The sequence below is a fragment of the Prosopis cineraria genome, unplaced genomic scaffold (genome assembly GCF_029017545.1).
Source record: "Prosopis cineraria cultivar Desert tree isolate PC_DT_omini unplaced genomic scaffold, ASM2901754v1 PC1, whole genome shotgun sequence".
In the NCBI taxonomy this organism is placed as follows: Eukaryota; Viridiplantae; Streptophyta; class Magnoliopsida; order Fabales; family Fabaceae; genus Prosopis; species Prosopis cineraria.
Window position 1 is genome coordinate 28,698,624 of NW_026555332.1, and position 25,238 is coordinate 28,723,861.

A 25,238-nucleotide genomic window follows, 5' to 3' on the forward strand; every position below is an offset into this window, starting at 1 on the left:
AAGCAATTGCAACTAAAATTAAAATTTATGATGATTTAATACTTTTATCATTAATAGTAATTGAAATATATACCACTACATAAGTGCGATTTAGTAGCAACAAAAAATAAAATGCCATTAATATTAAAGTTAAAGCAGAGAAGCAGAGTTTCTTATATTAAATGCCACTGCTTCTAAATAATCTTTTCATTTACAATTTTAGTAAATATAAAGATGTGGAGTTTATCTTTTAAGAAAGTGCCATCTCTATTGATCAAAAGAGGGAGAAAGGTAACATTTCAAGCGAGACAAAACACCACCTCTCTGTTTTTATTTTTATTTTTATTTTAAAAAAAAAGAGAAACTCAAAGAGGTGGCGTTTACAAAACCAAATGCCTTTCCTCTTACATTAGTCTTGTGATATTTAATTAATTAATGAACACCACTTAAGACCTATTATAACATTGAATGTTATAGCATTTTATAAACATTATGAAACTAAATTTTAAATGTTATCAAAGCCCATTTTTATAATATAATGATATAATAGCTATTTAATTATTGTTATGTGAAAAAATATGATAAGTATATAATTTAATTTTAAAAATGTATATTTATTTAATGGGAAACCTTATATACTTAAAGTTTTTATTGTATCCAATTAAATCAAAATATACAAATATTTTATATATTATTTATTTTAATTTATAATAAACTTTCATTATTAATATTATTAACACTTCAAAATTCACTTGTTTCAATTTAATTGAAAAAAAGTTTATATTAAGTATATATGGTTTTTTTAACCGGAATATTAAGTATTTATGGTTAAATAATAAGTCTTCCCCTTTAAAAGATTAATCATTTATCATATTTTAATGAAAAATGAAATCTTTATATGATAGTTTAAATATAGATAGTAAAAAATACAAGTAATTATGACAGAGGATGCGGAAGCAGAATCGTATTAGTTTAGAGACAGAACCCTCAAACACAACAAAAACACAACAACAAAAAGAAAGGGATGAAATTTATGACAAAAATAAAGAAATAAATGAAATAAATAACGGGATAATAACTAAAGATAAGACCATTTAGAGCACTTACCTCTAGGAACCTCAACCTTCGAAGACACCATAAGAGTTGATCACGCTCTTGATCACATCTGTTTCTTATATGGAATGCCATCATAAAGCACTAAGGCTCACAAGAGTTAAACTCTAAAATGAATAAGTTCATTCAACTTCTCTTTGTGGATTTAGATCTTAAATATATTATACATGCCTAAATGCTCTCCTTTAGGCTTGAGAGGAGTGCCCCAATACTCTTCAATCTCTTGGACTTCTTGCACAGGACTAAACAAGGCTTGCTTCATGGCTTTAATTTGGGCTCTTTTCATTGGATCTCTAATATATTGTAAGGGTTTTTAGGCACGTTAGATTGAAAGTGTTAGGCTCCTTGTTTCTTTCCTTGGGCTCCTTTCATGCCACCATACTCATGATTACCATTCTCAAGTTTCGTTGCCATTAATGCCATGTTATCTAAGCCATGGGGTCCATCGAATTCGTTCTCGAATCTATAGAATCATATAAAGATAGATTATAAGCATTAAATGTGGCCCTAACATTTCTATAAGAGCTAGGCAAATCAATCTTGTAAGTATTATCATTAATTCTTTCTAGAACTTGAAAAGTTCTATCTCCTCGGGCTTGAAGTTTGAATTTTCTTTGATTCAAAAATCTCTCTTTCCTTAAATATAACCAAAAACAATCTTCGAGATCAAAGATCACACATCTCCTACCTTTACTAGCTTGCTTGGCATATTGCTCATTCTTCGCTCCATGTTTGCCTTAACCTTAGCATGTAAGTCCGGTACAAACTTAGCTTTTCTCTTGCCATCAATGTTAGCACGCTCAGGAAAAGGCAAAGATAAAATATCAATAGGAGACAATGGATTGAAACTATAAACAATTTCAAACGAAAAATGAGAAGTAGAAGAATGACCAACCTTGTTGTAAGCAAATTCAATATGAGGTAAACAATTCACCTAATTCTTTAAATTCTTTTGAATTATCGCTCTTAGTAGTGTAGTTATAATTCTATTGACTACCTCAATTTGACCATCAGTTTATGGATAGACAGTAGTGGAAAAAAGTAACTTAGTTTTCAATTTATGCCATAGGGTACATCAGAAGTGACTAAGAAACTTCACATTCCTGTCACTCACAATAGTCTTAAGTAAAACAATCTCTTTAAAGAATAAGTCAGCAATGTCAATATCATCATTAGTCTTAGCACAAGCAATAAAGTGTGCCATCTTAGAGAATCTGTTAACAACAACAAATATATAATGTTTGCCTATAGAAGATTTAGGCAATTTAATTATAAAATCCATAGAAATATGTTCCTAAAGGTGAGAAGGAACGGGTAAAGGAGAGTAAAGTCCATAAGGTTAAACCTTAGATTTTGCTTGTTTATGTTTAATGCATTTATCACAAATAGATATGACATCTTTTCACATGTGAGGCCAAAAAAAATGATTAGACAAAATAGCCAAAGTTTTCTCTGCACCAAAGTGTCCCATCAAACCACCACCATGTGCTTCCTTAATAAGCAACTCACACATAGAACAAATAGGAATGCATAATTTATTTTTCTTCAAAAGAAATCCATCAAATCTAAATAAATCACCAGATTCATGATTTTCACAAGATTTTTAAATATTTTAAAAATCATAATTAGATTTATAAAGATTTTTTAGAATCTCAAAGCCAATTAATTGAGCATGCAAATAGGAAATTATGTATACCTTTAAAATAAGGCATTAGCAACGACATTTTTTTTGCTTTGCTTATGCTTAATCATATAGGAAAAAGTCTCAACAAACTCTATCCAGTGAGCATGTCTCTTGTTTAACTCACCTTAAGACTTGAAAAACTATAAACTTTCATGATCAAAATAAATGATGAATTCCTTAGGCCATAAATAGTGTTGCCACATTTCTAAGGCCCTTTTTAGAGCATAGAGCTCTTTGTCATAGGTGGAATAATTCAAAGTTGCACCATGTAGCTTTTCACTAAACTAAGCTATAGGCTTAGAATCCTATTTTAAAATAGCACCTATACCAATACTAAAAGTATCACATTGAATTTCAAATGTTTTAGAGAAATTAGGCAAAACAAGTAAATAGGAATTAGTCAATTTATCCTTTAGGGTTTGAAAAGCCCTTTCCTATGTCTCACCTCACATGAAAGTCACATTCTTCTTAACAAGTTCATTAAGAGGGGCAGCAATGCTAGAAAAATCTCTAACGAATCTCCTATAGAAGCTTGCTAAGCCGTGGAAGCTTCTCACATCACTTGCATTCTTAGGAGTTAGCCATTCATGAATAGACTTAACTTTCTCCTCATCCACACAGATTCCCTATGATCTAATAATAAATTCCAAAAAGATAACAGAGTCTATACAAAAGAAACACTTTTGAAAATTAGTATATAGCTTATATTCCCTTAAAGTGTCAAACACAGTTTTAAAATAATTCACATGATCAATCAAAGATTTATTATAAATCAGAATATCATCAAAGTAAATCACAACAAACTTGCCTATAAACTTTCTAAAAACATGATTCATTAATGCCATAAAAGTACTAGGAGCAAATTAGTCAAACCAAAAGGCATAACTAACCATTCATATAATCCAAACTTAGTTTTAAAGGCAGTTTTTCATTCATCACTTTCTTTCATGCGAATTTGATGATAACCACTTCTAAAATTAATTTTAGGAAAGAAAGAAGCACCATGCAACTCATCAAACATATCATCAAGTCTAGGGATAGGGTAATGATATTTTACAGTGATTTTGTTCATTGCTCTACCATCAACACACTGCCTCCAAGATCCACCTTTTTTAGGCACCAAGATAATAGGGATAGCACAAGGACTAAGGTTCTCATGCACAAAGCCTTTCATCATCAATTCCTCTACTTGGCACTGGATCTCCTTAGTCTCTTCAAGGTTAGCCTTATAAGCAAGCTTGTTTGGAATAGCAGCTTGATACAAGAAATCTATCCCATACTTAATTCCTATTAAGAAAGGAAGTCCATCAGAAACCTCATCAGGGAATAGATCTCCATAATCATGCAATAAAGGGACAACATTAGAAGGCGAAGTAGGGTTAAAAGTGTTAGTATAAAAATAAATATTCTTGAAAATTACAATAAGAGCTCGCTCACTCATCAAAACCTCTTGAATCTCACTTTTTCCACACAATAACATTTTCTTTTCACTATTTTCTTTCACTCCCACCATTCTATTTTTTTCTTTTCTCACCTTCTCACCACTCTTTTCTCTCTTTTGATTCACTTTCAAGTAAAGTAATACTCTCTTTATTTTCTCTTTCACTTATGCTACAATTAAGGGGAGCTCTCCTTTGCTTATAATTTTGAGCAATCTTCAGTTGATCTTTATAGGTTTGGATAGGCGTAAGAGGATTTAGTACAACAGTCTTGCCTTTAAAAGACACTTTGTAATAATTTCTAAAACCATCATGGGTAGCCTTACTATCAAATTATCAAGGCCTACCTAATAACAAGTGTCCAGCAAGCATAAGGCCTACATCACATAATACATTACAAGAATAAATCCTAACAGAGAAAGTAATCAACACTTGCTTCAATACACTAATTTCAGTACAATCATTCAACCATTGCAATTTGTAGGGCTAAGGGTGTGGAATCAAAGGTAGAGATAATTTATCCACAAATAAAGTACTAGCTATATTAGTACAACTACCTCCATCAATTACCCTGATACACACTTTCTCTTTGGTAAAGTATCTAGTATGAAAAATATGCTTACATTGTTTATGTTCATAATCCTCCTTTAGTTGAATATTGAGAGCTTTTCTTACCATCAAGATAGAGTCAACAACACTATTGAATTCAAGCTCATCATTTGATTCATGGGAGGTAGAATCATCATCAACGTTATCAGCATCATCTTTATCACTTTCATGCCCACTATTATAGCCACCATCATCTCTTAAGATCATAACTCTTTTATTGTTACAATCTCTCGCCACATGGCCCATGCCATAGCACTTGAAACACTTGACAAGAGAAGTGTTAAATGAATAAGAAGAAGGTTTAGGGTTAGAAATTTTACCCTCATACTCGGGCTTCATTTCTTCCTTAGCCTTGATGTATCTTTGGCCTTGGAATCCTTCCATTTGGAAGTTGCCTTGGAGTCTTTCTAAGAAGACTTGGAATGTTTGTTCTTATTTTTCTGGTTCAACTTTATAGCTTTGTGTATGAGCTCTTCCTTATCCACTAAAGTGTACAAGTCAAGCTTATTTCTCAACTCCAACCTTAAGCCATCCATAATTCTTGACATTGTTTCACGTTCATTCTCTTGAGTGTTTGTATGAAACTTTAAGATATTCAACTCGTGCAGATATTCCTCCACAGTCATAGATCCTTGAGAAAATATCCTCAATTTTCTATTCAACTTTGTGTAGTAGTAGCTAGGGAATAAGCCTTTTTCAAGTATCTTTTAAGCTTCTCCTATATTTTAATGGACTTTTTCCTAAGTTGGCTTCTTTTGTACTGTAAATCTTGCCACCAATAAATAGAGTAAAATTTAAAAAAGTAGTTTTTACCTTTATTGACTCAGACAAATCAAAAATCATAAAGATTTGATCTATCTTCATTTCCCAATTAAGGTATTTTTTTAGATTGTTGCTACTCTTAAATGAAGGATACTTTACTTTTTGGTCCAGTAAGTCAATATCACACTTTAAGGATTTCTTTCCCTTAAGAGAAGGGGGTTCTTCATACTCCTCATCATCGCTAGGGGTCTCAAGCTTCTTCCTTTTAGAAGAGGAAGTCTCTAGCTCATTCTTATTTTCCTTATGGAACCTCTAATTAAATTCCAAGCAAAACTGCTATAACTGTGTTTTAATAAATTCTAAAAGAGAGTTCATATCAACATTAAGGGATTCATCCTTATTATTAATGTTCACAGAAGTACTAGAAATCATATAAGATAAAAATAGATCATCATACACATAAATTCACGTGTTTACTCTTATAAAAAATAAAGTCACTCGTGTTTTACTAAAAAAAATAAATTTTTTAATGATGAAAAACACACTTGCTTTTTACCACTTACTAAGTTTGTGGATAGAATTCAATGGTGAAACTAAACACAAATTAAGAAACTAAGAAACAACCAAGGAATATCTTATGAATTAAAAAAACTAAAAAATAAGCACAAGATGAAAATAGGATTTCTTTTTTCAAATTTTTGAAATTTTGAAACAAATAGGAAAACAAAATTTTTAAATAAAATCAAACTTGCAAAAGGGAAAACCACACATGACAAACAAAAATAGGAAAGAAAAAAAATGAAAGTCAAAGAGTCAAATACTCAAAGATAAAAATAGGAAGCCAAATAGAATAGGAGAGTAACACAAATAGTAAAATTGGAGAATAAAAAATTTAAAAAGTGCTATCAAAAATTAAAAATAAGAAAGTGATCAAAGTAGAAGATTTTCTTATCACTCAAGTTGACTTTTCTCTTTAGGCAACCTCTTTGTGACTTGAAATTCAAGAATAGCATTTTCCTACAATCACAACTCATAGTAATATCTAAATTTTTTTTGTAATTTTTTTGAATTTGTAGACTTTTTTTCTTTTTTTAACACACTAACACTTTTTTTGGCCTTTTTGTACGAATTTTTAGGCATTTTTTTTACTAGGCTAATAAAATGAAAACTCACATGAGATGGAAAAGTCACAAAGGTGAAGAAGAGGAAAACCAAAAGATAGAAGTAGATGGGGTAGATAAGAGATGATAAAAAAAAGTAACTTAAGATGATGAAGAAGATGAAAGTAATGAAAATAAAGAAGAAGAAGAAAAAATGACAAGAATTTGAACCATAACTAGCAAACTAGCACCAAAGCTTTTGATACCAATTTGATAGAGGATGCGAAAGCAGAATCATGCTAGTTTAGGGACAGAACCCTGAAACACAACAAAAATATAAGAACAAAAAAAGGGATGAAATTTATGACAAAAATAAAGAAAGAAATGAAATAAACAACGGGATGATGATTAACAATAAGATTCTCTAGAGCACCTGCGTCTAGAAACCTCAACCTTTAAAGACACTATAAGAGTTGATCACGTTCTTAATTACATTTGTTTCTCACATGAGATGCCACCACAAAGAATTAAGGCTCACAAGAGTTATAAACTCTAAAATGAATAATTTCATTCAACTTCTCTTTATAAATTTAAATTTTAAGTACATTTTACATTCGTAGATGCTCTCCTTTGGACTTGAGAGGAGTGCCCTAATGCTCTCCAAGCTCTTGGATTTCTTACACAAGATTGAACAAGGCTAGCTTTATGGCTTTAATTCAGGCTCCTATTATTGGATCTCTAATATCTTGTAAAAGGTTTTTAGACATGTTGGATTGAAAGTGTTAGGTTTCTTGCTCCTTACCTTGTACTCCTTGCATGTTATCATGCTCATAATTACTATCCTTAAATTTTATTGTCATTAATATCATGTCATTCGTGTCGTGGAATCCATCAAATTATATTTGATTTAGCCTCTACTGCCTGTCAACATACTCCCCGTGTCTTACAATAAAAAAGCTATCAATATTTAAGCCAAGTTGTTGACGTTGAGGACAGGAAATCAACAATATATATATATATATATATATATATATATATATAATCAATTGTTACTATTTATTCCCTCCATTTAGAATTGTAAGGAATTTTTTAGAGGTATTTTTGTTTAAAAATATAAAATATTTGATATTTTCTAGGATTAATTAATGATTTTTTTTCAAGATTTCAATTAATAAATACTTTAGATTAATAAGATTACATATTTATTTATAATTAAGTTATTATATTAATAACGAGAGTTAGGTCTAACAGAAAAGGCTACTCTCTCATAACATGATGAATTAAGATTCAAATCTTTGTTGAGAGAGGTATTCACATTTAATGTCTGACCACAATTTTAAAAGAAAGATATCTATAAGTAATTGAAAAAAAAATTACTATATTAAATAAAGATAAATATAAAAATAGTATGTAATTTTAATGATGTTAAATGTTTTCTCAGAGTAAAAGTTAGTTAAAAATTACTTATAATTTTGAGGAGAAAGAGTAGTCATTATTTATATGTATTTTTTTATCATGCTGCTATTTTTATTGAGATTAGTGATTCTTTTACATTTGAATAGAATTTTTTTTTGGACAAAAAAAAGAATAGAATTTTTTTAAATTTAATTTGTGAATAAATTAAAAGCATGACAGCAAATTAAAAACACGCGCGCGAGCGGGAGTCACGACAGTTTTCCACTAATTTATTTGTAAACTGGTTTTTTTGGTCTGCCCCATCCATTCAATTATGTACGTATGGCTATTTAATTTCTACTATTGACAATTATCCATTCAAATGGGAGATAGAGATGAAGAAAATAGCACATTTCAACTAAAACTGGGAATAAGGGTCGTACTTAGAGGGTCGGGCTTAGAGGCCTTATTTAAATAAGAGTTTAGATTTTAAAAATAATTTTTTTTAAAGTAATCGGGTTTGAGGGCCTGGCCCTGATAAGCTCTATAAAAAAGGGCTCGGGTTCGAGTAGCCCTTCAAGCCCTGTTATATTATTATTATTATTATTATTTTCTTTGGTAGAATATGTGTTTGAAACCAATGACTTACTCATCTGATCCTACACACATTATATTATTATTAATTTTAATTTATTCTAAAATTAATTTAATATAATTTAATAAATATCAGTGTATAGTATAAAATTCCTGATATTTTTTATTTTTCTATAATTATTATGTTTGTGTATTTATAAAAAATAAATTATTTTTTAATCAAGATTTAAATTTTATTACTAGACTTTTAAATGTGTGTTGTTTAATTTTTAAAAAATTATAAAAATTTTATTTTTTTAATTTTAGAATATTTTAATTAATTTATAATATTTAATTTTATTTTTATTATTTTTATTTTTTAAAAAAGGATTTACGGGCCCGGCCCTAAACCCTTCACATAAGGGCCGGACTTGAGAAATGGGATTCAGAATAGAAAACCAGGCTTTAGAACTCAAGCCTTTAAGGGTCGAGTCTATAAAAGTCGGGCCCGCTCGTATTTCTAACTCTAATTTCAACTATGTGATGATTAATTGGTCAAAAAACTATGTGATGATTAAAAAAAAAAAAGTAGAGCGATACAACCCATGCAAGCAAACTCAGGACACAGGACAATCTTCTGTACATTCAAATCATATTCAAATATATTATTGTGCCCCTTTAAATATCCGGGGTAGCTATCTCCAACTTTTTTGAGGAAATTATATTCAAAGGCCTTCTAAAAAAACATTTACAAACAAGGATTGGATTATTCTAAAATTACTCACCTAAATAAAATTTCATTATATTGCAAAAAGATTGAACTACCCTTGATATATATATATATATATATATATATTTAAAAAAGTCTTTCCTCATAATTAGAGGTGTTCAACTTATACCCGTTCTGATCCTGGCCCGAAGATAATTAGAACGGGACTTTGCAAAATAAGATAGTAAAGGAATTCAGGACGAAACGAGATACGAGATTACCCTCAAGAATATATATTATATGGATATATATTATTTTTTTAAAAAATATACATTAAATATATTGATTATATTAATATAATTTATACTTATATTAATTATCATTTCAATACTTGCTATTCTTATTTAAAACTAAAAAATTTATTAATAATTTTAATGATATAAAGTACACTGCACATGTTAATATCTTTCTTTAAAATATATAAATTATATTAATATAATTTATTCTTGATTTGCATATTTAATAACATTTGTTTATATTGTATTTCTTACTTTATTTTAGGAAGAGTCATTAGATTAATATATTTCAACTAAAGAAAAAGAACAATAACTTGATGGTGTGCCAAGCTTATCTGTTATTATTGCTCTTATAGCATAGAGATCACTTATAATTGATATCATAATATGTTATGTTTCAGGTATAATTGACTTTAAGTTGTACATTTTATAGTTGTGATTGATGTAATTCAATAATTGTTGTGATTTATATACTTGTGTTGTTTCGATTTTAAACTTAATAAGTTATGTATTTAAAATTTTAATTAATGAATGTTATTATCTAGGCTTTTCTCCCACATTGTCCACTTTATTGAGATAGCAGGGCGTCCCGATTTTGTCTTGATCCCATCTCAATTCTTAATAGGACAAGATGACTTTTTGGGATAGGATAGGACACAAGACAAAAATTCACTTGCAATAATTTTTCAGGATGGGACACGGGATAGGGGTGTCTTGATCCTGTCCCATCCTCTAAACACCTTTACCCACATTCACTAGTAATGTTTTTAAAGCTAGATTAGATATTAAATCAGAAAGGCCGACGGTTTATGGTTCACATGTAGTCAAATTGATAATCTAATAATTAAATAAAAAATATTAAATGTATATATAAAATAAATATAACAAAAAAATCTATAGCATATTAATAAAATGACATAATATGACTGTAAATTAATAATATTATAAATTATAATTTTATAACTTGTCAAATATAGGTGGATCTTAATTAAATTAGATGTGAATAGACTTAAAAGTATCCGTATCTGCATCTATAATTGTCAACATTTTTATAAAAAATAGTATCAAATCTTATTTTATACAAGTAAATTGTTCAAAAATAAAGTTGGCTTTTAGTAGGATTTAATTTTTAAAATTTTTTATTTTTTCAAAATTTTTAATTTTTTTAATATTATGTTTAAAATTGTTTGATTCCTGGTTCAACTCTAATTTTTGACTCAATAGCGGCTCAACTTTGGTCTAATTTGGCTCAATCATGAAAATAGTTTTTTGCTCCACATCGAGTCATTAACCACTCTAGATGACAGTTTGACCATCTAGTTCGATCTAGCTTTTAAATCATTGTCACCAATGCCAGTCACTAGATGATCACCTCTAAATAAGGTGTTGTTAGAGCTCTGATGTCAGTAGCCAATTAAGTCATTAAATCATTAAAGGTGGCCAAGGGAGAGGGTTTCAGCCTAAGATCCCTTGGCCACCCAAAAAATCAATGATTATCAAACCATCAATACTCTTTAGTTATAATATAAAAAAAAAATCACTACTCAAAAAATTGATGTTATTGAGGAACAAGTCCGTCACTAAATGATAAAATTTGTTATTAATTGTGATTTAATAAACAATTCATCATTTGAAAAAAAAAAAACAAATGTCCATTGCATTTTAATAAGCAACAATTACAGAAAATAATATTTGATATTAGTTATGAACAAAATCAAATTCAATACAATTGAACTTACCGTGGTGTTACTAAAATAATTAAATAAATATTATTGAATCCCATTGAGGATCTCCGAGAAACAAAACTAGATTTTTTTCCGTGCAATGTGTGAGATCATTAATCCACCCAATTCAAGAAACATGGAAGGGAAGGGAGACAAATATTAATGAATTCATTTTTCTTAAAGAAAAGGCAATTAATTTGTAACCCTGTGTATATTAAAAATATAAAGAGTAATTTTTTATTTCAAAATTTGTAATCCTTACCTAAATTAGAAATAAAAGTTGTCAAGAAAAAATTGATAATTAATTTTAAAACAACCTAAATATAAAATATGTTAATACAATATCATACATTTTAAAAATGTATATAACCTAGTAAGATAAAATTATTTATTATTGCAATATCATGAATTATTGAATTTAAAAAATACAATTTAAATTTCAAAAATATAATTTAAATTTAAATTTCTTAAAAACTTAAGCGGCACAACTTTAATTTTTTTAAAAAGTAATGAAATAATAATTGCTTCCTATGGCACTGTAGAACTGACTCCAAATACGTTCGCTTCTGACACCGCGTGCTCATTAGGTTAGAAACAATTTTGGCCTTTCATTTCAGCCTTATTTGATTAATATTGTCCATTTAAATTAATTTTTTAAATATTTTTAATATTATATTTACTAAAATAAAAAATATAAAAAATTTTAATATTAAATTTAAACTATTTAGAGTATATTTAAATGGTTAATTTATAAAATTTATAAATTTTAATATTAAGTTAGGTCATTTAAATTATACTTAAACTGTACAGAATCTATTTATATAGTTAAATTATAAAATTATAATTTTTATAATATTAAATTGAATTGTTAGATTAAATTTGTACTGATAAGATTAGTGATAAATAGATATATTAAAATTTTAAAATTTTTTATATTAATAAATATAATATTAAAAATATTTAAAAAAATTAATTTAAATGAATGATAGGTATTAAATAAAGCTGAAATAGAGCATCAGGATCCTTCCTAGCTTGATGAGCACACTGTGATAAAATTAAAATTTTTATGAGGTTAAAATAATTCTAAAAGCTTTCAGAATGATTTAGAACAATAAAAAAAGCACTAAAAACTTCTGAAATATACTAGTATGACTTCAAAAGAACTAAATATCTCTAAAATAGTATAGAGAGTACTTGAAATATTTAGATTATTTTAAGAATATTCTCCTCTAATACATTCTAGAATTTTTCTTGTAAATATCAAGATATTCCTTGTAAATATTTCAATAAAATATTCTAGAGATAGAATGTATATCATTACATCGAATTAATCCCAACCATCTATTAAGGAAGTGGGAACTTTTTAGAAGAGGGGGGGAGCCTATAAATATTCCCTCATCCTTTATTTGTAACTACTCAAGCAAATCAACAAAACTCCCAAATTTATTTACTTAAACTCTCTACTTTTTATTTGTGTGACTAATCCTTTTAAGTTTTTTGCCTACTTTATAGGTTTAGCTAATTTAATTAAAATTAAAAGATTGATCAAATTAAAATCGATACGGGTTAAGGAAAGAAAAGTTTTAGGGCCGTGATAATGCACACCAAATGCAATTCCTATTGTTGATATTATCCGTGCACTGATGTCATGTTCGTACAGGGATGCTGAAGGCTTTTGGAAAAATGAAAGTTAAATCTTAAAATTTTAAATTAATGACAAGTTGATGCTAACAACATTTGTTTTTTGAAAAATAATTTTAAAATATTAATTTAAATAATTATAAATTTAAAAGTTTTAATTATAAATAAATATTTAAATATTAAATGTAACTTTTAAATTGTAAGAGGAGTTTTTGTTTATAATTGTTAAATTGAAATTTACAATTTATTTTTTTAAAATTTTTTATTAAAATTTAATTATTATTAATTCAACTTTTTGAAACTTGTCATTTTTCGAAGCCTTTTCTATTTGAAAGTTAAGTAAAACTCCAATGGCTTAGGTGTCTTGATGTTGTGTATCATCGTAACCTTACATTTTTCATTTAAAAAATTACAATATTTTTAATATTTAAGTTAAATCATTTTAAAATATGAGAAGACATGTTAAAAGAGGGGGAAAAAAATTCACTAAGTTAAGGACTCATGTTATTTACCACTTTATGAAATATGTGAAAGTCCAAATTATGCTAAGCAATTAGTGCGTACTGACAGTCTGACACTTTATTAATACGAACAATAATATATTTCCTCCGATTTCTATCATAAAATATTGTTAAATTTTTTATTAAAATTAATGAGAGGCGATTATCTCATTAATTTTATCTGGACATAGAATAATTTTATAATTTTACCCATATTTAAATAAAATACTTTTAAATTTGTATTACATTATCTCTAAAAATTAAGGGCTTAAAACAGGGGTAATATTGAAAGAAACTTAATTAATAATACTTCATCAAACAATTAAACAACTTATAATAAAAATCATCAATCCCTTTAAAAAAATTCCTTATAATATTGGAGAGAGTAACTTGACTTTTTTGCAGCCTAATAAACGAGTTGTATTTTTTTTTTGCCTACCAATGAGGAATTATTGATTTGAATAAATTTTAAATTTTAAATATTATATTTAAAATTTATGCATTTAAAATCTCTTGTTTGAATAGTATAAAAAACTTTAAAGATAGAAGAAGATGGCTTGATATTCAAAATAGAAATAAAAGATTAAAAGTAACTAGCTTACTTCTATTTTTTCAATCAATCAAAGACAAGAATGAGGATAAGAGGAGTAACTAAAATAATAGAGAAACTAATAGTAAAAACATAAAAAAGAAAAGAGGTTTAGGGTAATTGAAATTTTAAATAATAAGGGTTTAGAAAAAATTTTAAATTACAAAAAATTATAATTTAAAGACTTTTATGTATTCAAACTAATATTTTCAGAACCGGATCGGACATTGAATCGGAAAAGTCAGCGGTTCACGGTTCGCATGGTTCAATCGGTTGGACCATTGACGTAATAATTAAATTAAAAAAAATTATATATGTATATAATAATTTAAATATAAGAAGTACATATGAAATTGCTATTTAACTTAAAAAATTAAATATTTTAAGTTTATCACAACTTAACAAGCTATATGATACAATATAATATCAAATGATTAAAAAAATTAGTCATTTTTTTTAAAAAAATTTGATAAAAAATAAAAAAAAATTTGAACAGTCCGGTTTTTGAAAACCGGATCCAGTTCTCGATCCAACCGCCGGTTCAAAACGGCTCAACCTGGCTCAACTCTTAAAATGATTTTTTCCTTTGAACTAGACCGAAAACCAGACCGGTCGACGGTCTGACCGGTCCGACCGGCCGGTCCGGTCCAGTTTTCAAAACAGTGATTCAAACAAAGGATTCAATTTAAATTTAAATCTAAATTCAAATCTTCAAGCATCTAAATAGCAAATGCACGCTATTAATAAATTTAAAAGGCCATAATTTCTAAAAAAATTTCCTTGATTGAAAATATGTTTTTAAGGAAATAAAAATGCCGTTTCTCAATTTCTAAGTGAAGTACTTGTTTTTTCTATATATATATATATATATATATATATATATCGTTGCATTGTGGAAGATTTCAAAACTATATATCTTTGACATTTTTAACACCCATCTTTTCAATTTATAAATTTGCAACTAATATAGTAAAAAATTGAAAAAGTAAAAATATAACAGAATGGAGTAATGAAAAGATTGAAAATAATTATACTAACAAGATGAATATTTTGAAAACATGGCCTAATGTTATCTTAAATTTAAGGATTGAAAACATTTGACTGTCAAGCCATTTTAACATAGTGAAGAAAGTTGATATTTTTTATAAGTTTAATGGATAACATTACCATGCACTATTATTAACTTAAAAATATTAGAAGCGTGTTGAGAAAAAGTTCATGGATGTTCTTGTTTCTTAACCCTAATTTTTAAATTTTTACAAATTTTTATTTTGATAAATACAATGTTAAAAATAAAGATAATCTCCTAATGGGCACTCTGAATGATCTAGATTGGTAATAATTAGATTTATTAAAAAATTTATAATTTTAGAACTTTATTTTAATAAATGTAAAATTGAAATTAAAACTAAAAGTTTTAAATCTGGACACTCCAAATCTCTTCAAAGGTGATGGGCACACCATTTATTACCAAGATGGATCAAGTTAAATTCACCCCTTATATTTATCAATCCCTTATAATTATTAACTTACATGTAAATTTTTTTTTCTATTTTACTGCTTATATTTATTAAGCTAAATATTTATATAAATGTATCTTTTACTCATGATGGAATGCATTAATAATTGAGATTAGGAGTAAAAGGAAAAAAACAATGGAGTATATAACTTTATGGGAATAAGAACTTTATTGATATGAGAATTTTTGCTTAAAAACTGTTTATATTTTGAATTGAAAGGAGTATAATTAATGCAACATGCATGATTGTTCTTGTTTTTATAATTTATGCTAAAATAAATCTTCCAAAATTTTCTTGATCAAAGCGAGAATAACAGGTTCCTCATGTCATATGTTTGACGGATTATGCATTTACTATATTTTTGATACACATAAAAATAATTTCTAAAAGTTGGCCAAAAAAATAATTTCTAAAAAAAATAAGAAGCGTATTTAGAAAAAAATATAGGTAAATGTATTTAACATTTTTCTTCTAAAATATTTTTTTCTTACCAAACATTACATTAGTATTTGTTTGGTTTTCATATAAAAATAATATGCTTTTAAATTACAATTTTTGAGTTGACCGAGGAAGGTAATTTCAATTTTCCAGATAAATTTACTTGATAGCAACAAATTGACTCCTAAATTATAGATCTATAAATGTCTGATATTCTAAATTTATTTTGTGTATAAAATTTTTTTATCAATTTTTAAAAACTTTGTAATTCGGCCTCTGCCATAAATAAAAATTAATTTTGACCATTAATTAATTATAAAATGATAGAAAAGGATATCAAAAGTTACAAAAATAACCAAAACTTTACAATAAAAGGTCCAAAAATTTCAGACAAAGACCCATAAACAATATTTAAAAAGGCTAAGAAAATATTATTGGACATTTTTTTAATAATTTTTGAGATATTTTTCTATCGTTTTCTAATCCACTAATATTAAAAATTAACTTTTGTTAATGAAAGAGCTAGCATTGCTTTTAAAAATTGATAGAAACATTACACAAAAAAATAATTTTAAAATTTTAGATACTTTTGGAATTATAATTTAGGCATTTAGGATCAATTTGTTTAATTATCCAATTTACTTTGACGTTGTTTTGGTCAAACCAAGATTAAAAGTTCCCGAAACGCACAAATAATAGCGTATTTGGCCCGGTCGATTCCACACCCCTTTAACGTGCAGCCGCAATTCCCAACAAAAGACAACTTAAAGGGTGCCGTCCCCGTTATTTTAGTCCGACCATTTAAAAAGTTAAAAAAAATTTAATAGTCTCAATTATACTCCCCCTATTATTTAAAGAATTAGATATTAAAAAATATAAAATAATTTTAATTTTTTAAAATATAATTATTATTTTTTTAAAGTGTCCTTATTGATAATGACTTTATATTTATTATAAAATATTTAATAAGAGTAAATATAAAAAGATAATATTAATTTGAAAGTACACTACTTTATTGGTGTGAAATTTAATTAAAAATATTTTATATTTTTAAACAGAGGGAGTATAAATCTTCCCTTGGCCTAAAAAAAAAATTTGGGTCTCTACATTTTACTTGAATTTTGCTATAGATTCCTACACTTTTATTGATGTTCTATGTTCTTACACCTTTTTTTTTTTCATGTTTTAAGTTCCTCAATGAGCAGTACTATTGGGGCCTAGAATAGAGAAAAATAAAAATATAGGGATCTATAAAAAATTTAAAACAAAATGTAGAGACTCAAAGTTATGTTTTCTTAAAAAAAATTATATAAATCTTTCCTATATTTTATTAAAAAAAACGCAATCCTTTTTTTCTTGAAAAAATTACACCTAAGTCTCACAAAAAATAATTTATTACTAAGAGATCCCCTAAAATTTACAAAATATTCTTAAATTTCAAATTCTGTGCATTTACAATTGGACAATGGGCAAATGCTTGTTGCCCAAATGTAAATGTTGTTTGTCAAGTTATAAATGCATATGATTTAGAATTTAAGAGTATTTTATGAATTTTATAGGATTTTCTAATAGTAAATTCTCTTTTATGAGATCAAGTTATAATTTTTCCTTTTTTCTTCTTACAATCATGTATTTTTATACTTATATATATATATATATACACACATATTAATTTTTAATTTTTTTTAAAAAACTAATACTCCCTCCGTTAAAAAATGTAAAGCATTTTTAACCGAATTTCACCCTCAATAAAATAGTTATCTACTTTCATATTAACTCTATTTTTTCATATTTACTTATATTAAACATTCTATAGTAAATATAAAATTACTATCAATAGGGGCACTTTTGAAAAAAATAATGATTACATCTTGAAAAACTAAAAATTTCTTATATTTTTTAATATTTAACTTTTCAAAAAATGCTTTATATTTTTAAACGGAGGAAGTACAAACTAGATTCAACCTAACCTAACCTAATCTTTGTAGTATTGCATGATTGGGGGCATATAAATTTTTGAGAGAATTACAACCAGATCTCACACAAAAAAATTAATTACTACAAAGTTCATTGATAATTGAACTAAAATACATTAATAATTAATTGTGTTGTCAATGCAGTTTAATTTAATTATCAATGAATCTTACAACAATTAATTTTCTTAGGTGGGACTTCAATATAATTCTCGCTAAATTTTTAAACACACTGATTTAACCTTGAGTATTATAAATTTTTAAAAAATGAGTCACATTATTTATAATTAATAAATAATGTATTTTTTAAAAAAATTTATATTATATAGAGATTTATAGAATGAGCAGGAGATATACAACATAATAATATATAGTATTTAATTTTTGTAGTATTTCTATAATATGTATTGATATTTATGCCTCTTGAATCTTATAAGAATTATGTATGCCTTTTTATTTTTTTAATTTTTTTTGAAACTTCTAAAATAAAAAATTAAATTGAAAAAATTTTCTTAATTTTCACTTGCATGACATTTCTATAATTAGAATATACACAAATTTTACCAAGTGACACTTGGTTTAACTGATTGAAAGAGTTTAATTAACTTATTTTGGAGTCTTGAGTTCTCAATTCTTGTATATACAATCTGTAATGAGTTCCACATCATGGGGCTTACAAGTGGGTGGTTTTATGAGTTCAAGGACTCTTTGCCCAACATGTTAGCCTTTCACTCTTTTGAGATATGCTCCTTCTTTGAGCTTGTGCTCATAACACAGTCTTATTAAATAAAGAGAAAAATAATCATTTTATCTTTGTAGTTTTGATATAATTATAACTCAATTCTTAAATTTTAATTTGTTATAACTTAATTCTTGAAATTTTGACTTTATTTGTAATTCAATTTCTAAACTTTTACTCTTGTAATTTATTTCCCATAGTTTCAACCATTTAAATATCTTTTCCTATATTTTAATTAAAATTATGTTAAAATTTATTACTAATATTTTAAATTGTTAAACCCTTTTAAAAGTTTAAAATATTTTTAATCTTTATAATTTTATTTTTAAAAATATAATGACCAATATTTAAGTGGTTGAAATTATAGGGACTAAATTGTAAGAGACAAAATTCAAGAAATTGAGTTACAACTTAGTTAAAACTATAAATACAGAGTTATAATGAGTCAAAGTTCAGGAATTAAATTACAATTAAGTTAAAACTGTAGAGATTAAATGATTAATTTTTCTTAAATAAATATGCTAAAGGTGTTCTTAAGGTATCCATGATGTTGTTGTTGATGATAATAATATCACATAGCAGGATTTTCATATTAGTTTAGGCAAGATAAGGTAGTTAATACCCTAAATTTTAAGAATACCAAGCGATGGAATAATAATAATAAAAAAAGAACATACACAAATTTTTCATCAAAATTGGAGGCTTGTAATTTTGTATACTTAAAAAAAAAAAACTCATGGGAAATATGTGAAATTTATTTTTTTTTTTCCTCATTTAAAGAGTTTTGAAAATAGAAGCAAAATTCAACAAAGACAAAAATGAAGCGCAACAGAACAGCCAACATGTGGGTCACAAGTCGCGTAATCTATGACCGAAGAAAAATTATGGAAAAATAAAAAATTCGCGCCATCCAAAATGTTCAAACCCTTTTGCTTAGTCAACGGCCACGCATTCTCCGACCCTTCTCTTCTTCTATAAATACTCTTCCCCCCCAGAACTTGGTTCATCACAACCTTCACTCAGAATTTATAAGCCTCGTACGTAAGTACTGATACGTACAAATCCAAAGCCAGACACATACACAGAGAGAGAGAGAGAGATATGGAGTTATTTAGGTTGATTGTGGGTCTTGTTTTGTTCAGCTTTATCAGTTTAGCTCTGAAACTTGCATTTTCATGGTGGGTGAAGCCGGTCCTGACACATCTCAAGCTGAAGAGATGTGGATTTGGAGGGCCAACGCCAAGTTTCCCATTCGGAAACATTAAAGAGATGAAAAACCAGAATAACACCACAAGTGCTATCACTCTTCAGTACTCATCATCATCATCATCATCAAAACCCAGCCATGATATACACTCCAACGTTTTCCCTTACTTCTCTCGATGGCAGAATTCTCACGGTAAGTCTTCCACAAACAGTTCCACTATATATATATATATACATTAATAATGTTATTGAGAAAGGAATTGATGATGAATGTGTGTTTGGTTGGTTGGTGTTGGAACAATGATGATAATGCAGGGAAGGTGTTCGTGTACTGGTTGGGGACAGAGCCGTTCTTGTATATAGCAGAACCAGAATTCTTGAAGCGAATGTCGACAGAGGTTTTGGCGAAGAGATGGGGAAAGCCGAGTGTGTTCAGAAATGACAGAGACGCCATGTTTGGAAGTGGCCTTCTTATGGTCGAAGGCAACGACTGGGTTCGTCATCGTCATATTATTGCCCCCGCCTTCTCTCCTCTCAACCTGAAGGTCTCTCTCTCTCTCCTCCTTTCCATCTCTCTCTCTCTCTCTCAAGCTTTAGTGATCTAGAACATGTGGCCTTTTCATCGTACATATATAAGGACTAAGTGGGCCTCTTGAACATTATTCCAGCTGGGTTCCATCCGGAAGTGTGTATAGTGAGCATTGTTGAGGACTAGTGGAAAAATAGTTATCTAAACCTGTCTTTTTAGACCTATTTAGAGAGTAGAGGCGGTGACATTTTAGTAATAAATTGGTGTGTCTTAAGTACTTTCTAGATCTGTTCCTTGCGAAACCGGTCTACAAAAACATTTACTGAACCCCTTAATCGGGTTCTGAGATTGTTTAAGGGATTAGTTTTGTAGTTATCAATTGTGAGGATGATGTAGGAAACCAGAAAAGACCAAGTCGGTGAAAATTTTGGGAGAAAGTAGAGCTGACACTCGAAGATCATTAATGTAGAGATTTCAAACTTTTAGTCAAGTTTCGAAAGATCTTCAAGAATCTGCAATATCGATGATTCTTGAATTTCGATTGCAGATCTGCAACGCATTTTTATTTTAGGACCTTCCATGCTTAGTTTTTTTTCCTCTCCAATTTTTCACCCATTTGATTGGTTCTTAATCATTTCCACAACTTGCCCAAAAATACATTCGCACAATCATTACGGATTTGAAAAGCAAGCTATTACCTTCATCAGCCGACAATGCATATATATAGTGGCAGCGCGCAGATTTATGATTTGCACATATTGTACCACTAAGTCTGTATAATTTCATAATCTGATTTTTCTTCTAATCATAAGCGTAAGCATGCTAATAATAAGTTTTTTTTTTTTGGTGATATTTAAAACCAGGCAATGACGTGCTTGATGGTGGAATCCACAAACCAAATGATACAAAGATGGTGTTCCCAAATAAACTCTGGAAACTCTGAAATAGACGTAGAGAGAGAAGTTATAGCCACAGCTGGAGAAATCATAGCGAGAACGAGCTTTGGTATGAGAGATCATGAGAAGGCAAAGCAAGTGTTTGATAAACTAAGAGTTCTTCAAATGACTCTCTTCAAGACTAATCGATACGTGGGTGTGCCTTTTGGGAATTACTTGAACGTTGAGAAAGCCCTAGAGGCCAAGAAACTGGGGAAGGAGATTGATAATCTCTTGTTGTCGATCATAGAATCTCGGAAACAGTTGAAAACGATGAGACAACCTCAGGAAAATCAACAAGATTTGTTGGATTTGTTGGTGCAAGGGAATAAATTGACTATGAGAGAACTTGTTGATGAGTGCAAGACTTTCTTCTTTGGTGGACATGAGACCACTGCACTTGCTGTAACCTGGACTTTGATGCTTTTGGCTACGCATGAAGATTGGCAAAATCAACTTAGAGATGAGATCAAAGAAGTCGTGGGAGATAACGAGCTTCATGATGTCAATTTGCTCGCAGGTTTAAGGAAGGTACGAGAGATTAATTGCTCTCACTTGATTTTAATTAATTTCTCGTATGGTTTCTAACTTAATAATGGCCACTTAATTAGGAATTAAAATATCTTTGCTTGGTAATCAAACATTTTTCACCATATTTAAAAATGTCAAAAATACTTATCTCGTTCTATTTATTTATAAGACAAACAGAGAATATTAATTTTAGTTCTATTTATAATACATTTCACTATTTTTTTATATTCATCTTTACCTTTTTACTTTATTAAATTCTAAAAAAAATTATTCAAAATAATTCTTTTTCATCTTATAAGGGAGTAGAAGTGAAAATTTTTTAAATTTTAATACAGAATTAATGAAGTTTAAGACTTCTTTTTGATGAAATGTGTTAGGAATAATTTATAAATAATGAATAATAGCTTATTCTAAAATTTGAGATAATTTTTCCCTCTTAAAATGATATAGCATGATATACTAAATTTTGACAAGAGTTTGATACTCTGGAATTCAGCTCGTCTCATGCTGTTTCAGAATATTTTGCCACGTAATATATTTATATAATGACTTGTTTACAGTATTGATATTGATACCTCTACCCAATACGTGTGTAAGGACGGGCTCATATTTGTGTGGTTCAAGTCATAGTTGACCATTATTTATGAAAGGTACGAAATAAACAAAACAAAAATAATAAAAAATAATAATAACTTGAATAGTCCACGCCATAAAGCATGCCCGTGCGCAGCTTCAGCCACAAAGTGCCAATTCTTTTTGGAATGAAAATAATAAATTATAGAAAACGCGGTGCCCCTTTTCAAGCCTTTATTTGCCACATCCACATGTGTACGTGGTGCTGACTTTTTTCCTTGTCAATATTATAGCCAAGACAACGCAGCCAAGTGTCTGATAAATATAAACACGTAGTTAGTAGAACAGCCACACAACACACAACATGTTAGAAATATCTGACCAAAAAAATAAAATAAAATAAAAGGTATTGAAACCAAATCTGTCATTGAACCAGAAGACACTGATTTAATATTTTACTGGTTTAATTAGATAGGTTGATCTGAATTTTCATTGGCTATGAATATTATTTCGTATTCACAATACTATTCAATCCTTTTCTCACACTTGCGATTGTGTTGAACTCATATTACTTTACAGATGAAGTGGGTGATGAATGAGGTTCTCAGATTATACCCACCTGCGCCAAACGTTCAAAGGCAAGCCAGAGAAGACATTAAAGTCGACAAATTGACAGTGCCTAATGGCACCAACATGTGGATCGATGTGGTGGCGATGCACCATGACCCGGAACTATGGGGAGAAACCGTGAACGAGTTCAGACCGGAGCGGTTCAAAGACGACGTTAATGGAGGATGTAGCCATAAGATGGGTTACTTACCTTTTGGGTTCGGGGGAAGAATGTGTGTGGGAAGGAACTTGTCCTTCATGGAGTATAAGATTGTGTTAACTCTTCTTCTTTCTAGGTTTAGGTTTAAGCTTTCTCCACGTTATCATCATTCTCCTTCAATTATGCTCTCTCTCAGGCCTGCTCATGGACTTCTTCTCACAGTTGAGCCTCTTGATCACTAAGCAGTGAACATTAAGCAAGTAATTAATATTCCAATTTAGCTGTAACAGTGTAGTTTCAAATCTTACATATTATATACTCATTCCTGTTCTTATTATAATTATACGATGTTTTAGATATTTTTACGTAAATTAATAAAAGTTGTTTCGTGAATTTATTTGTCCAAGAACACATTCAAGTACTTTGAATTATACCGTTATTGTTGTTCTGTGTGAAAGAGATCATGAAACTAGGTCCAAGTCATGAGATATTAGGTAGCTAGTATTGAAATATTAGGGGTATGAAAAAGAAAAGTCATTTTTGATACTTTGATACAATACCTTTTAAATTGGACCCATTTTATCTTTCAAAAGACACCTTATTATATATTTGACAAGAAAAAAAAAACAAGACACCTTATATATATATAAGGATAAAAAAAAGAAAATTAATCCCTAAACTATAAGTTTAAGAGCATCTAAAACTCTAAACTCATTTTTATATAATATTTTCTTTTAATTTTTGAAAATAATATAATGTTGTCCTTCCATTAACGAAATTTAACTTTGATCATTAGTTTATAAAAAAATAACAGAAAATAATATCAAAACTTACAGAAAAAGACCAAACAATTACAATAAAGGATACAAAAATTACAATCAAGGATTCAAAAAATTATAGAAAATGACCTAAAAAATTTTATTGGCCTCTCTCTCTTAATTTTTAAGGTCTTTTTCTATCATTTTCTAATTAATTAACCATCAACGTTAACTTTTGTTAACAGTAGGGGCTATATTATATTGTTTTCAAAAATTGAATGAAAACATTACACAAACAATGAGCATAGAGTTCCAAAAACTCATATATTTATAGTTTATGGGTTAATTTTCTCTTTTACCCACTATATATGTATGACTGAAGGAAATATCTAATTTTTTTGAAAAAATGACAATAACATTTCTTTGAATTGTGTAAATAATAATTTGATCCCTCAAAATATTATAACACCAATACAGTCCTTAAGGACCTTTTTATCAATAACTTTTTTAGAAAAAAATCATTTTACGCTCATTGAAAATAACATGACTCAATGACAACTTTTATTTTGCAAATCACAAAAATTGAGTAAGAAATCACAACTTTTCAAATATAATTTTTATTATTAAAAAAAAACCTCAATCACAAATTTTATTTTATGAATTGCAATAGTTGAACAAGAAATCATAACTTGTCAAGTGTAATTTCTATAATTGAAAAATAAGTTCTTAAAATAACAAACTTCATTCATAGCTTTTGTTTAAAGAATCACAGCTTTTTTTAAAAAAAATTATGTAAGAATTGAATAAAAAATCACAATTTGTCAATAAGGATAAAATGATTTTTTTTGTAAAAAATTATTACAAAGAGATCCCTAAAGACTTTATTGATATTATGGTATTTCGAAAGATAAAATTATCATTTATGTAATTTGAAAAAAATTTTATTATTATTTTTTCTAATTTTTTGAGTGATGATCAAGTGATTTTTTTTAGGTTTGTCTCGCTGTGATGCGTTAGTATCAATCTACTTGAAGGTGTGTGTAACTGTGCATGTGCAGATGTCATCAATTCTAGATCTCTGTGTACTTGACGTCTATGACCATGTGGACTTTTAATTTGTCTATTAATTTTCACACAGAAGGTCGTGCCCGTTG

General features: G+C 28.2%; 1 protein-coding gene across 1 annotated transcript in view; it reads left to right on the forward strand.

The window, feature by feature from the left end:
- LOC129286380 (cytokinin hydroxylase-like) overlaps positions 1–23,568 on the forward strand; it is a 68,033-nt gene extending 44,465 nt beyond the window's left edge. Inside the window, exons 6-9 of the mRNA XM_054922373.1 lie at positions 19,926–20,182; positions 20,305–20,534; positions 21,382–21,984; positions 23,137–23,568. Of these exons, the coding sequence (XP_054778348.1) occupies positions 19,926–20,182; positions 20,305–20,534; positions 21,382–21,984; positions 23,137–23,568 (1,522 nt within the window). The remainder of the gene's footprint in view (positions 1–19,925; positions 20,183–20,304; positions 20,535–21,381; positions 21,985–23,136) is intronic.
- The last annotated feature ends 1,670 nt before the right edge of the window (positions 23,569–25,238 follow it).